This window comes from Halyomorpha halys, unplaced genomic scaffold, assembly GCF_000696795.3.
Source record: "Halyomorpha halys isolate HHAL.00 unplaced genomic scaffold, Hhal_1.1 Scaffold332.1, whole genome shotgun sequence".
Classification (NCBI taxonomy): Eukaryota; Metazoa; Arthropoda; class Insecta; order Hemiptera; family Pentatomidae; genus Halyomorpha; species Halyomorpha halys.
This window is the reverse complement of record NW_027108633.1, coordinates 1,780,317-1,795,865: the sequence shown is the minus strand read 5'-3', so window position 1 is coordinate 1,795,865 and position 15,549 is coordinate 1,780,317. Positions and strand designations below refer to the sequence as shown.

General features: G+C 29.8%; 1 protein-coding gene across 1 annotated transcript; it reads left to right on the top strand.

The window, feature by feature from the left end:
• Positions 1 to 387: 387 nt before the first annotated feature.
• Positions 388 to 14,834, top strand: LOC106681393 (dnaJ homolog subfamily C member 10). The gene is made up of 14 exons (XM_014421678.3): positions 388 to 527; positions 642 to 798; positions 871 to 1,081; positions 2,625 to 2,836; positions 5,118 to 5,312; positions 5,386 to 5,592; positions 6,226 to 6,352; positions 7,447 to 7,526; positions 8,117 to 8,252; positions 9,516 to 9,785; positions 9,885 to 10,021; positions 10,095 to 10,234; positions 12,304 to 12,508; positions 14,479 to 14,834. Coding segments are annotated over exons 1-14 (2,292 nt in total). The 5' UTR covers positions 388 to 525; the 3' UTR covers positions 14,692 to 14,834.
• Positions 14,835 to 15,549: the final 715 nt, after the last annotated feature.

The window sequence follows — 15,549 nt, the reverse complement described above, 5'->3', positions numbered from 1 at the left end:
TTGTGAAATAAGTTAAAGCTATTCGCTGCTTAAGTTCCCTAAAGTTTTGTTATATTTAGCTGTTTTACTGAGTTTCTATTCTTCCGATGTTCTAGAAATTTTTTTCCATTCTGAGACCGGTGATTTCGCAACACAATTAAAGAGGTGTTATGGAAATTATAGGTCATTGGCCAGGCAGATTATACAATTGATTACGTTAACTTATTCATTTAGCATACCTCAACATTTATATTTTGTTCGTTTTAAAACTTTATGATACAAAGGAATCTAGAAGAAAACGTTTATCTTTAGATATTAGGCTTATCATCGGCCTTATCAAAATAGGAACGAGTAGGAGTAGAGATGCTGGAGGTTACAAGTTTAGCTTCCAACGACCGATATGCCTGCTAGGGTCTTCTTAAGTTTTATCTAAAATCTCTAAATTCATATCAATGATTATTTCAAAATAAGGTAGCCATTTATTCATTAGGCTATTAGTTCAGTTATCGTTCCTATAATGCTGTAACGTTTCGAATTTTTATTATAATGTAAGTTTTACTCACAGATTGTTTTTAGTATTTTACACCATCTCTTGCTATTTTGTTAAATTGATTCCGTTTATTATTATATTTCATCTACAATGTTTCTGCTATGGTTTTCAGGTTTTTATTTAAATTAATTTTACTATTTTATTTACCATTCATACACTGTAAAGTTGATTACTATGAACTCCTGGGTGTAAAAAAAGCAGCAACTACTCAGGAAATCAGAAGGGCTTTCAAACAATTAGCAGTTAGCTTACATCCAGATAAAAATCAGGTAAGATATAAAATGCATTTAATATTTACTGATGTATTCACTTATAATATTATATTTTAATTCTCTTTTTAGGAAGATCCTGAGGCGCATGATAAGTTTATAAAAATCACTCGTGCATATGAAGTCCTTAAAGATGCAGAGAAACGAAAACATTATGACATTCATGGAGAAGATGATAGCCAACAAACCAAACCACAATATCACAGTTACACCTACTATAGAGATCATTTTGGCATTTATGATGATGACCCTCATATAGTTACCTTAAGCAATGTTGACTTTGGTAAGTATTTATAGGCTAAAATATTTTTATATGCTGCTTATAAGCAGTCATTTGTAAGGTATTCTTTTTTATATTTATATTTATACTCTTTCTGGTTAATTCATTAATGTTAGTGATTACAGAAGTCCCATCAGTGATTCTAATAATTTCTTTTTGTCCAATAATGAGTCCATAATGCCTAAGGTTTCCAGTTTCGCCACACCAAGGGTTCCAGAATCTCTGGTCAAAAATGATGAAGATTCCTTCATGGGTCACTTAACACTGTTGCTTGATGGTCCTGAGAAATGAATCTTGATACTCCACTGAAGATACTCTTAAAGGTGACCTATGTAGAGTAAGCATACACAGTTTGACCAAAAGGTCCACTACACCAATACTAGTACCAGTATTGTAGAAAAGCATTCTTAAGTTACATTAGAATTAATTCAAATTTATCTGTAACTCTCATTTTTTTTTTTTTTTTTTTTTTGTGTGTGTTTTATGTTTGAACGTTTGACATTGAAAGCAATCCCTCTGCTATCGATGTTCCGAGGCAATACAGTTTTTTTTTTTTCAGTAAGGCTTGATGAACTTCACAGTTAATACAATATTATTGAAGCAACATAATGGACAATGTAACAGTGAAGACAAAAATATTAACATTTGTAGATAATGTACTTGAATGTTGCTTTCAATCTCAAACATTGTAAAATTAAACCTCCCAAAAAATATACAAATAAAAATAGGACGTACAGATGTATTTGGATTAATTCTAATCTAACTTACGAATGATTTTCTTCACCACTGGTACTAGTAGTGGACCTGTTTGCTAAACTCTGAATGCTACCTGTAGGTCACCTGTGAGGGTGTCTAGAGTGGAGTATCAAGATTCATTAATCAGGACCATCGAGGAATAAGTATTGAGTTACTAATGAAGGAATCCCCATCATATTACAGTGATAGACCATCAGTTAAAAGAAAAATATTGTTTACAATTTTACAAATATTAATAAATAAAAGTATCATTCTGGAGGCATTTTGGAATAATACTTTAAGTCAAAAACAATTATATAGGCATCCTAAAAAACTATAGTAAAAACAAGATGTCTCTATAAGGATTTGTTGATTTTTTATTTTAAATATTTTGAAATTTTGTGTTTTTTTTTTCTTTATGTTTTGGATTTACAAGGTATCACAGGTTCAGTGATTATTTTCTGGAGCGACAAATGATTGCCATCGAACTGGTGTGTCGTTTGAACTCAATATACATTTAGTCACAAACAAATAATGAATACAAATTTTTTATTATTCAAAATATTTATACTTAATTACCTATATGATTAATTTAATTTGTTCATCCTATCACTTTTTATATAATCATATAAATAATTTAGCATTATAGTTGAGTAATTATTGCTTAGTATGTATTTATCAATTTTGTACTAAAATATTAAAAATTAATTCCTCTCAAATCAGATATTATTTGAGGGCTATAATTTATATACAATTACATTTGTATTATATACATCATAACAGTTTTATTAATGTTTATTATTATTTTCAGAAAATAATGTAGAAAGTTCTGGTGCTCAATGGTTCGTTAATTTCTATTCACCTATGTGTGGATCTTGCCATAAACTTGCTCCAGTATGGAGAGCTTTAGCCGAAGAAATGCACGGAGCAGTTTATTTTGGGGCTGTGAATTGTGAAGAAGACTGGTCATTATGTAGGGAACAAGGAATTTCTTCCTATCCCACTCTGGTTTTTTATCCAACTGTGAGTATTTTCTAGTCATAACATTCTTTGTATACATATGATTCATATTAATATTTGTTTACTAAATTTATTATAAATTATATAAGGCATTTGACCATCAATGCATCTAAGGTCCAAGCTTGAGCTCAAACAATTTGTTTTCTGTTCTATCAGTATATAATCATCATTATACATTTGTGAGCCAACGCTACAGGTCGGGAGCCCTCTGGGGTCCACTCTTATTATTTACTACTACATTCGGTAAAAACTAGAATTATTATAAATCTGGTGTGGTGTGTGCATCGCATCACTTACACTTACCACTTTAAATAGACATTTATTTTATTTATATGTTAATAATGAGATGCGAAAACTTATTTTTGTCGTAACAATCTTGGAAAAACAAAAATATTTATTTATTAAATCCAGTTAATTTATTTATTTTTTGTTACTGTCCAGTTCAGTCTGATTTTTATAATTTAGATATTAGTCTTTTTAAAATCTTTAGCTTTCCAACAGTGCTAGTACTTGTAATGATAGGGGGAAACAAGTCCAGCAAGTGGGCCTATTGGTCCTTTTTGCCATCCCCAAGACTAACCAATGGAATGGCTCTTTAATGTATTTTATTCCTCTATATCGAACCTTTTCGACTTTTTAATGAAATTAAAGAGGAACTCCCAATCTATAGAGGAAGCTTCATTTCCTGTGATTCTATCAGATCCTAGAAGCCTGTATCTTACTGATGCATACCTACCACAGTCTGCTATGTAATGTAAGGCAGTCTCTGGGGCCTGTCCGCATAAGCAGCAGGTTTCTTCATGGACTACTCCACATATCTTAAGATGTCTTTTAAGTCTGCAATTACCTGTAAGAACTTCTATTAATAATCGGAGTTCGTTTCTGTTTAGGCCTAACAGCCACTTAGTTTTAGAAGTAGAGGGTTTAGTTATTAAAATCTTGGCCTATCTCAGCCCTAAGCAGTCCCTCCTCTCCTTACCTGCTTTCTTCCATGTACAGTCAAGAAAAATGGTTTGTCATACATCTATCTTATTTAGGGAATTCTGTTTTCAACCTGGAAAAATATTTCTTCCGTTTTCTCCTTTGTTTAATTTTCGAATTCTTTCATTTTGTGAATATTTTTTTATTACTATTGACAATAAGTGATGGTCAATTATTGTAAATGAACAAAATTAAAGGTATATGAGGAGAAGATAAGGAAGCAAATAAGTTAAAAACTTAGTTATTAGTGTTCTTTTCTGACCGTGCTCCCCCCCCCCCCCAACCATCTTCTTCTCATATATATTATCCACAGTCAACTATCTTCTCATCATTAAAAATTAAAGGTAATTTAGAGGCAACAATTTTGAAAATTTGGCAATTTAAGCCCTGTCAGCTACTTAAATGAGAGGATTAAAACCAAGCCGATATTAAAGACCACTCAATTGAAGCATAATTAAATCGATAATATATAGTTATGCTTCCAGCTAGTAGATTCTAATATAATTTCAGTAAACCTTAAATACCTAATTTCAGTTTCATGTAACTTGACCTGATACCTACACATATACAGACCTTTTTTTTTGCTTACCCACCATCTCGCCTCTGTTACCAACCTATTCAAACCAAAGTGGAAAGGTCAAGTTTTCATGATATTGGCCTTTGACTAAATATAATTTTCCCAGAGTGGATTTAAACCAGTGCTGCTGCAGAGTTGAAGTTGCTATGGTGTTGCCCTAACATATTATACATACTCTATCTTTCTTATGTAAGTTAGTGAAAGTTAAAAAAGAAATGTTTGCATACTCTTGCTAAAAAAAAAAAAAATAATTTCTTGCTTTCTTCCCCTGAAACATATTTTTCTATTCAAGTATTAGGCTATTGAAAGATAATGTATTTGTATCTGCAAATAAAACAAATTACTTTCTGTTTATACATCAAACCTAATTTTTTTATATGCGAACCCTTGCATTTATTTATCGACCAGTTTTTCTTTTGTATTCGTGTATGTGCAATTTAACTAAGACTTATAAATGGGAGTGATAAATGTACTCTAATGTCTCAAAAGCTAGGCAATTAAACTATAGTTTCTTTCTAAAGTTTAGCAAACTTCTTGCATCCCTGGTAGGAAAGAAACATCCACTTTTTTAGGTAAATGAACAAGTAAAAAAATATTTATTAAACTATTACCTTTGTACTATTATGTTCCCGTTAGATATTCACCATAGCAATTTTATGGATATGGATACGACTCATTGTAATTAAAATTTTTTTTTTTAAGCCTAATGCGATGTTATTATTTCAGAATGAAGTTTTATATGGGACTAAATCAAGGGAAGACCTGGAGCGTTTTGTATTGGATCGCTTAAAAACCAATATGATCCATGTTAGTGATAGAGTTACTTGGGACTTAGAGAAGGAAACACATTCCAGCTGGTTACTGATATTATCACCTCTTTCATCTGTTACTAAGAAACAGAAAATAATTGCTGCTATGCTGGTAATCTTCCCTCCTTTCATTTCAGTGATTCAATTTGTTATTAGTTTTACTTTACTTATTTATACTTTTATAGCGTGGCTTATTGGGTGTCGCCCATATCTCATGTAAGAAGATGCCTTGTGCTGAATGGAATACTGATGATGGCCTTATGTACCTGACTAAATCTGCTCATGATATTTGGGCCTCTGCCCCTATCAGAGCCGAGGAGCCTAGAGCTGTTCTAGGGGAAGTACTCAACCTTCTACCTGGTTTACAGAAGATCGATGATGAAAAATTCCAGGTATGTTATGGGGAAGAAATGTGTAGAAAGTTGAGGAGATAATGTTGGGAAAGAGCGTGGCCATGAGCCAATGGCTTGAATACAGAGTTGCCAGATAAAACTTGCCTGTCTCATTTGCTTCCAGGCCTAGCAATAAACCAGTTTTCTGTGATCTTAGTTTTTTACTATCATTTTGCATTTTCACTCGCCAAAGATAAGAAAATTTTGTTTTCATAGAGAAAATAAAAACAAAAATTGTCATTAAAATCAAAAATTGTCTCCTGCATTTTAAATTTTAGAAATCAAGGTTCAATTATGTCCATACTTGTCTGTTGGACAAGTTTTTATAATTTTAATTTTGCAAATTTTTAAATTTGCTCTATATATTTTGTTAGATTTTATAATGGCGGAACCTTCCGGGTTTTGTTGTTTTCACAGGTAGTTGTTAAAAATTAAAAAAGGACTACCCTTTTATGAACTAGTATGATGTAAATACAAATGAATAATAATGAATTTTATCTGTTAATATTTCACTGTAAACTTATTTATTTTTTTATTCTTTTTAGTTGTGTAAATTGAAAAATTAGGAGTAAAAAAATATAACATTTGGAAACAATCGAAACAAAAATGAATAATTTTTTGTTTGTTCTATAGGATTTGATTGCTCAACTCCAGCTTGGGTCTGAAACACCATGGCTGATATACTTCCACATGGGTCCTGTGACTGATTTGGACACTGAAGTTAAAAAACTTCCTGCTCTTTTGAGCAATTTTAAAATTGGTTTGTTATTTTTGTATTTGAAATATTTTGTGTGGTTAATTTTGTAGGATATTGACAATTATTTAAATTTTTATTGTTAGTTTTGATTTTTTAACTAATAAGGGATTCCTTTTGATAAAACAATATGTTGATTTCATTTACCTTAAAAAAAGAAACTAAAACCTTGATAATTTCCACTTGTGTAATGTAGCTTTTTTTTTCAAGACATATATAAATATCAGATTAAAACAGAGCATTATTTTAAAATTCTATTTATTACTTTCGTTGTGTATAAAAATGGCTAGTATTCTATCAAAAGTGAAGGATTTTTTCACAAATTAAAATTTTAATCTAAAATTTATTAATAAATTTAAATTTCTCTGTTTCAAATATTTGTTACAAATAAACATTTTCAATACAATTTTAACTTATATGCTTGAGATACTCTTATAATAATTTTCTAAAAGTGGATGGATCAATTTTTACTATAATCCTCCTCAAATGTATCTTCACAAATCCATTTAATATTCCAATAAAATAACTTGTTCAAACATTTTAAAATTTGTAATTCTTCTTTAATATTTTATTATTGTCTTTGATATAATATCTGAAAATTGATTTATTAATTGTGTACAATAACCTTACATAATTATTATCTTACGCATAAAGCATTTTCTAAAAGTCAGTAATGCAGTGTTTGAGGGGAAAAAAAATTACTTAAATTGAGCAATATTTTATAATTTGCCAAAGCTGGGAATCGCCATATAATATTTATTTTGGATGTGGATTTATCATGTTCTTAAAATAATATTTTATACTTCCAAATTTGCTTGATAAGTTTCTATAACTATAGCTGTGAATGAAATTAGGTACAATTTTGTTTCAATTTATGAATGATATTGGGTTCACACGGCACTAATTAAAAAGAGTACCTGACACTGGTTAGTAAAAATGATGAAGTTACTGCTGCCAGTTTTTTTTACTCTCTGCCCTTCTTAGGTTTTGAGGTAGGATTTTTTTTTTTTTTTCTGTAAATTTATCCATTTTCCTAAATGATTTATAAGTAACAATAGGTACATTAATATGATTTCTAAATAACTGTTCTTTGTTTGTAGGAAGAATAAATTGTGGTCGTTATTCAAACCTATGTCAGACTTTATCTATTTCTAGATATCCTCTCTTTGGTGTGTTTAAGGTAAATTGTTAAAATAAAATAAAACTATGCAGAATTAAAAGTAAAGTTAAAATTAGATTGATGATTAGTTTAATCTTATAGTTAGTTATATAAGTTGTCTTGAATAAATTAACTTTATAGTATTTCTGAGTTTTGAAAAGTTGTTTTTCTTTTTTTACTCAAGTATGCTGCATTTCCAAAAAACAACTGAAGTGTCAAATCTCATGTATTTTTGTTAAAACTACTGAAAGTGGACAAAATTTGTCTATTCAGGAGTCTTATATTTTAATGGTTTTAATCCAAAAATTTTATAATGCTTTTCCATTATGTTCCTTAATATCACCTCAAGAATTCAACAATTCTAAGAAAAAAATAATCGCAGTTTTGTTTAACTTACAAATAAACTACTTCTTTGTTGATTTTCTTCTTGATCAAATTACTCTTGAGTGTAACAATAAGAAGGATATTAGTAATCTCCCAATTTGTGGAAGTAAGCTCAACTAGAAAAGTACCATTTTGTGTAATATAACCCTCATCATGAAAATATTGGATTTTAGAAAGTTATTGACGGAAAGCCTCGAATTAATAATCATTTATTTGTTGAATACCAGCCTGGTGGTGGATGGGAGTTTCATCATGGCAGTGAAACAGCCCTTGGTGTCTCAGCGTTTGCAAAGGAAGCAGCTGCAGCAACAAACATTAGAACTATAGGAGAAGCCGAATTTTTGTCCGAAGTTCGGCGTGGTGGTGAGTTTTGTTCTTAAGAATAATAGTGTTTTCTTTTATGATTTATTGACGAGTAATAAATTAGAAAATTTTTGTTATCACCTGAGTGTCCTATTACACTAGGTTACCAGGCAGATGGTTATTCTCTTGAGCACTAAGATCAGTAGACACTACTCCCAAAATTTGTAATTATTTAGAGTTGGCATAATAATAACCATATTTACTAAAGCGACAATAGCTTTATCAATCCTTGTAAAAATATTGATTAAACTTCTTACATTCAATTATGATTTAACCGTCTTTAATGTCAGCTAGTTCTTATCTTCCTTATTTGAAATAATTTTATAGAGCTTGAATGCTGAATTTTCAAATTAGGTTTCTCTAAAATATCTTAAATTTTGTGTATTTGTGTATTGTGTATGATTGATGTAACTTATCGAAATTAGAATATATTATGGAATTTTCAATATCCCGTTGATAAGCTGAAAATCTAGAGAAATTGACTATTATTTAATATTAATAATGGAAGTAAAAAAAAAAATGACTATTATGTTGTAAAATGTTGTAAATTGTAAAAATGGTTGTAATGACTATTATTTTTACATACCTTGACATGAAATATTTACTTAGGAAAAGTTTAGTGATAACATGACTTTTAGTAGCTTTATTTTTGTAGAAATTAATTTCTATTTTAATTAGTTAAGTGGTAAGCAGTTATGAATTCAAATTATCTTGACTCTAATTCCAAAATCTCTTACTACATGTGCTTCACACTGTTACGAGGTTGCGATAAGAAGTATATGTATTGATATGTATGTTTAAGGCATTCTCTAGTGAACAAGGTGTTAAAGAAATACAAATCATTTTACCGTAGTACAGCAATGTTTACTTTAAAACATGGATTCATAATATTTGTAATTTATTGTCATATTTGCTATAGACAATTATTTTGCATAATATATTTAAGAACTTGAGGGAAGGGGGAGGTGAGGCATGTGCCCTATACCTCTCTTAACTCCACCAATGGTCCTAAGTGAAATTAGTGTGATGTGGGCACCGTACTATACTATTTTTTTCAGTCTAATTTAACATTTCAAAAAAGTTTGGAATTTAATAACTGACATATGAGCCCTATCAAAATTAATAAAGAAAAATATCTGAGTGAAAATGCAATATTTAGAATTTTTGTGTTCAAGAGACTAATTGATTGCCCTTCTGGCCACATTATGTATTAGGGCACTAACTGTTTCAATCAAGATATATTGTAATCTAGTTTGTAAATAGGTCTATTTTTTGTGGACTTCTACGCACCTTGGTGTCCTCCTTGTCTCCGCCTGCTGCCTCAGCTCCGGAAGGCTTCCCTTTCCTTCACACCTGGTGAGATCTCCTTTGCCACAGTAGATTGTACGGTGCACCGCGACCTCTGTGCTGGGCAAGGTGTTAGATCTTATCCAACTACTCTCCTCTTTAATGCCACGAGGAGACCACAGAGCTTTAGGGGACACTCTGCTGCTAGTATTATAGAATTCGTAGAAGATATATTACATCCACATGGTGAGTTAATAAATTATGTTTATTCTAAATACCTGTTACAAAAATGTCTATTGATATGAGAGTACTCAGTAGTTAGACGAGTTAATTTTTTTTTTTTAGTAATTGAACTGAGCTTAGATACGTTCTATGAAACTGTTGGTCGTAAAACAAAAGGAACCATCTGGATGATAGGATATTTCATGCCGTGGTGTGGTCCATGCCAACAACTTGCGCCTCACTATAGAAAGCTAGCCAAGGTTTTTATTATTTTATTTTAAATATTTTAGCTTGGTCTGAAAAAAAAAATTGAAAAAATCATTTGTTTTATAGATTGTGGGCGATATACCTTTTGTCAAAATAGCTGAAGTTAACTGTGAAAATGAACCCTACCTTTGTCAGGAAAGAGGTGTGAGAAGTTATCCACACATTGAACTACACCCATACGAAAATGAAGGTGTATCTAGCGTAATGTAAGAATTTTATTTCATTTTATATTTATGGTACTTCAATTTATAATATTATAGATATTGTTGGAAAGTGAGAAACGAAAAGATAATCATCTAAATAAAAAACTTATAATAAAATTAAATTGTACAGTGCGTGCCAGTTACCACTTATTACTCACTTTATCTAAAAAAAAAAAATGACAATTTCTACAAAATTGAAATTTTTAATGTTGGTTCTCATTATTCTTTAGATGTGAAATAAGGCTGGATTAAGATAAAATTTAGACACTTAAGTAGTTTAAAAAAAATCAATTTTAAAACGAAAATGAAAAAAATTATTATCTGTTACTGTAGTCATGAGTAAACCCTGGGGGTTTGAACAACCTCCAGGGTCCACCAAGCCTTATAAAGTGAGTATCCTTAATTGGAGAAAAAGTTGGACATTGGGCGTGATCATGAAGTAATTACCTCCTTGTACAACCATTGTTCAAGGAACAGTACTTGCTTACTAAGTACTGAACCCTTGATCCCTCATGGGTTATAACGGTATAGATTTTCATTTTTTTTCAAAACCTAAAAAAAAATTAGTTTTTGTAATTACTCAAAGTCTATACATTTTCCAGAACATTATAGCCACTCATTTGTAAGATAATTGATTTTTTACAAAACGAAACTAATATAATTTAAATGTGACCAATATTAGTAAAAATGCAGAGAAATGATCCATGTTTATTTTAAGATATTTAGTGAAAGTTCCAATGCCAAACCCATTTTATTTCTATCCCTCTTTGTAATAAAACCTTCCTGCCTATGTCTGCAACCAATCATTTAGATACTTATTAGTCATTTAATTTTAAAACAACAATGCTTGTGAAGGTGAAATTATTTATTTATAATCTTTAAATTTCTTTCTTGAGACTGGTAATTGTTTACTAAATAATTCAAAAACACTATCCAAAATTATAGTCTCAAAACATTTATTTCATTCACACGTCCAACGTTTCGGCCAATTCGGCCATCTTCAGGGACAATCTCAAATTACTATGAGACATATTATCCAACCATTTAAAAAAAACTCCATACAGGCCATTCTGCCCAGGTCAAAACATTAATATCTAATATGTCAAAATTACATTAAAAATCACAATCAAATTATTTCCCTTTTATCACTATCTTTACACTTTTGAGTGTATAAATAGTGATAAAAGGGAAATAATTTGATTGTGATTTTTAATGTAATTTTGACATATTAGATATTAATGTTTTGACCTGGGCAGAATGGCCTGTATGGAGTTTTTTTTTAAATGGTTGGATAATATGTCTCATAGTAATTTGAGATTGTCCCTGAAGATGGCCGAATTGGCTGAAACGTTGGACGTGTGAATGAAATAAATGTTTTGAGACTATAATTTTGGATAGTGTTTTTGAATTATTTAGTAAAGGTGAAATTATTAATGATGGTTATCCATATGCTGAATATGGGCTGAGTCAAGGTTTTTAAAAATTCAGACTCGTCGGTACTAAAAAATTATTGCTGAAACAAAAAAGGAGGAGGTAATTTAAACCATCCTTGCAGTGGGACTCCTCATTAGTAATTTATTGCAATGCTAATATTGTTATAACTAATTACTTGTGGAACTGAGAGTAATAACTATAATTATAAAATTAATGCAGTAGTACAATAGTTTTTCATCTATCTATTCTTTTAAGACATGAAGAAATTTTATTGTTAACAAAATAATTTTCAACTATCTCATAAGCTTTTGATACCACTGGTCATGCATGACCTTCTATAAATGGCATTTGTACTTACCTAGTGATATTGTCTCTTGAATAAAATTTTATAAATAAATCCAGTAAATGGTTTTACATATTTATTTCCTTCTTTTTTAAAAATAGTTATTTAATAAATATACAAAGTGGTTTTATAAATTGATAAAGAACAGTGAATGAATGGAATTTATTAATTTTTTTTTAATTATGAGTTTTTTTTAATATTGATCTCAGAACAAGTAATATAAAAAAAAATAAATTTGTGACATACTTAATATTTTTCTGGGACTATTAATAAATTGGTCTTTTCTTAATTTTAGTGTATTCAATGGTTTTCAAAGGGATGTACAAACACTGAGGAGATGGTTGTACAATTTCATACCATCACCTGTAATTGAACTGACGCCAGAAGAATTTTCCAAAATTCTCTCAGGAACAAACTCCAATGATTGGCTTGTTGACTTCTATGCCCCATGGTGTGGCCATTGTGTCAGTTTTGAACCTGACTACATATCTGTTTCAAGGGTGAGTTGATGAAAAATTTTAATTTAATTTAGTATTTGATGTTCATAGTAATATTTGAATTATGATTTAATTAGGTATAGGTATTAGTGGTTTAACCATTTGAGCTCTGAATACTCCCAGCTGAAACAGTCCGTAGGGACAGAGCTCGGGTAGTACTGACCACTGGGGCCTCAATACTTTTTTGCTACACTGAAGTGACTATTCAAGGCGTAAATAGTAATAAATTATAGTAATTCTTTTGCAGAAGGTTAAATAATTAAAGAGTGTTATTTTGGAGTATTAAAATGATTTATTATAAACATTAAATTGTACACTAAAAAACTTAATTTGATATATATAACAGAAATTAATAATTTAATTGTGTGTGAAAAATTTTAAAGCAATTATCGATACCTAGACTGACATCATATTTTTTGCATTTGTGTCTCATATCACTCATACTTTTTATGCAAACAGCAAACTTTCTTCTTGTCAACTCTTTTATGCCCGCACGATTCTCACATTTTGACAGAAAATACCTTTCAATTAGCATAAATGGTAAATCCTTAGATTTTTGTTTTCCTCCTACTTTGTTGATATTTTCATAAAATGTCTTTCATTAGCGATAAATGAAATTCACTCAATTTTGGTTTGTTACCAGTACAATCTTGATTTAAAATATATGCATTATATACAACTAAATTTAACAAGTGGAAAAACAATTTTTTATACCATTTTATTGTCTTCCTTATCAAATTAAGTGTACTTAAAGGGAGTAACGTAAAATGGGATTTCCATTTTGGAAATTCCTGGAGATTTTTATGACCCTAATGGTGCCCAACCGCTATCTAAGGAAGACAGATTACTAATGAGTACTCTTATATTAATTTTACTCAAAAGTGACTGCATATTGATCAACAAAAACATACATGTGGTCTTAGTCCACATGGATGACTTTCACTAAACACATATTTGTACATAGAGCTCAATAGGTTAATATTTGGCATTGGGAGAGAGAGTGGGTCAGTGAAGAGAACAAAATTATAAGGAAAACTTATTATTTGCACTAATTTTTTAGCCCAAATTGCAGGCCTTAATCAGGGTTTTATATAGACTTTATTAATAGAAAAAAAAGATATTCAATATACTTGTTTCTACACACTTTGCAACTATCATCAAACTGTCGGGCACATGTCTATTATGTTTCAAATCCTGTATGCTGCCAGCTTAATGATAGTTCTGAATTGCATTAGAACAAATCCATTATATTATAGGATAATAAAATAAACAAGAGAAAAGTATTGATAACCAGAATGTATATATGGGATTTTGAAACTTAAAATGATTAATCAAGCTTTTATATTTAAATTATTGTGACAATTTTCATATTCCTGTATTTACATACTAATTATAAGTCATAATAATTGTATAATTTAATTTGACTATATTATAATAATTTCCATGGTCTTAAATTTTCATATTATTTGTTATATTTTTACCATTTATATCCTCTTATTTCCTTTTTATACTTGTGTTTTCTGATTAGTTATTCTTTTTTTGTTTAGTTATTCTGTTACATAATTAGTTTGTTCCAACACAATTCAAAACTATCATTTAACTGGTGGGAACATGTGCAGTATCGTTTTTCCATTCGAAGTCCTGTACTCCATATGTACCTGTTTGATGATAGTTTTGATAGGTATTAAAAAAAAGCCTTGTTTTAAATTTATTCTTGATGAAGGGTTGAAATTTAGGTCTATATAAATATATTTATATAATAGTTCATACATATAAATATGTTTTATTTGTGTTATTCATTGACCATATACCTGATCAACTTCTCTTTATATAAAATTTTAATTTTATGAATACAGGCGGTATTACGATACAACTTTCTCAACTAACATTGATGCACTATGCAAGTTTTCTGTACACTTTCACATTATACATTATTTACTATTATTTTATTTATTTATTATTATTTTTTGCAGAAACTTGAAGGAAAGATAAAAAGTGGCAAATTGAACTGTGAAATGTATCCACAACTCTGTCAAAAGGCTCAAATTTCTGGTTATCCCACTGTAAAATTTTTTGGTGGTGAACACAAAAGAGGAGTCGAAATCCATAGCCAAAATCCAACGACTATACTGGAGTCAGTTGAAACTTTGTTAAAAAAGACTTCCAGATTCACTGATGAACTATAAAGAATTTTTCATTAAATTTAAGTACATGTATAAGACATTAGTTCCTAAAAATTTTACACTTTTATGTATGGCTAATAACTTAGTTTTACATTGAGGTGATAACATCCAGCAAGAAAATATTTCCTAGTTATTTCAATTTTTTTTCCCATTAATCAATAATTTAGAAACAATTATAATAATTTCATGAGATGAGTTTAATAGTCTTCCAGAACAAGGTGATTTTAATATATAGATGAATTGCACTTATCCTTAAATATTTTTAAAATAAGGACTAATTCCTGATTTGTTGAAGTTATTAACTTCTTAGTTTTTCTGAACATTTGATGGAAAATGAACTTTCTGTAGTCTGAGGAATTCCATTAAACATTTTATAAAACTATATAAGCCATACTTGCCACTCCATTTCCCCCACTCCCCATCCTAGTCATGAAAACTGACTAATCAGCACATAATACACTAATGTTGTCTGCAGCTGTTAATTTCATAATGCTATGTGCCTTTTATCAGATGGATACTATCGATTCTAGCGTCCACAAGAGCAATATAGACCTCGTTATGACTTAATGCGTTTATTGCTTAGAGATTCTGTTTATTAGAAATAAAATAAATTAAATTTTTATCAGTTCGACTTCTGCTAGCATTAACCTTTAAATTTTTATTGTTTTCAAATGTGATTTGTGTACAACAATCATAAAGCACCAATTGTAAGGCATCTGCACAAAATGTTGATAGTTTGAAGAAGTTGGTAGTGGCCAAAAACTGGAACTTTCTGTTACAATTTGTAAAAACAAACTGAGATTTAGTATCACACAATTCTATGCACTTCATTAAAGATTCTTAAGATTACTGATTTAAGAT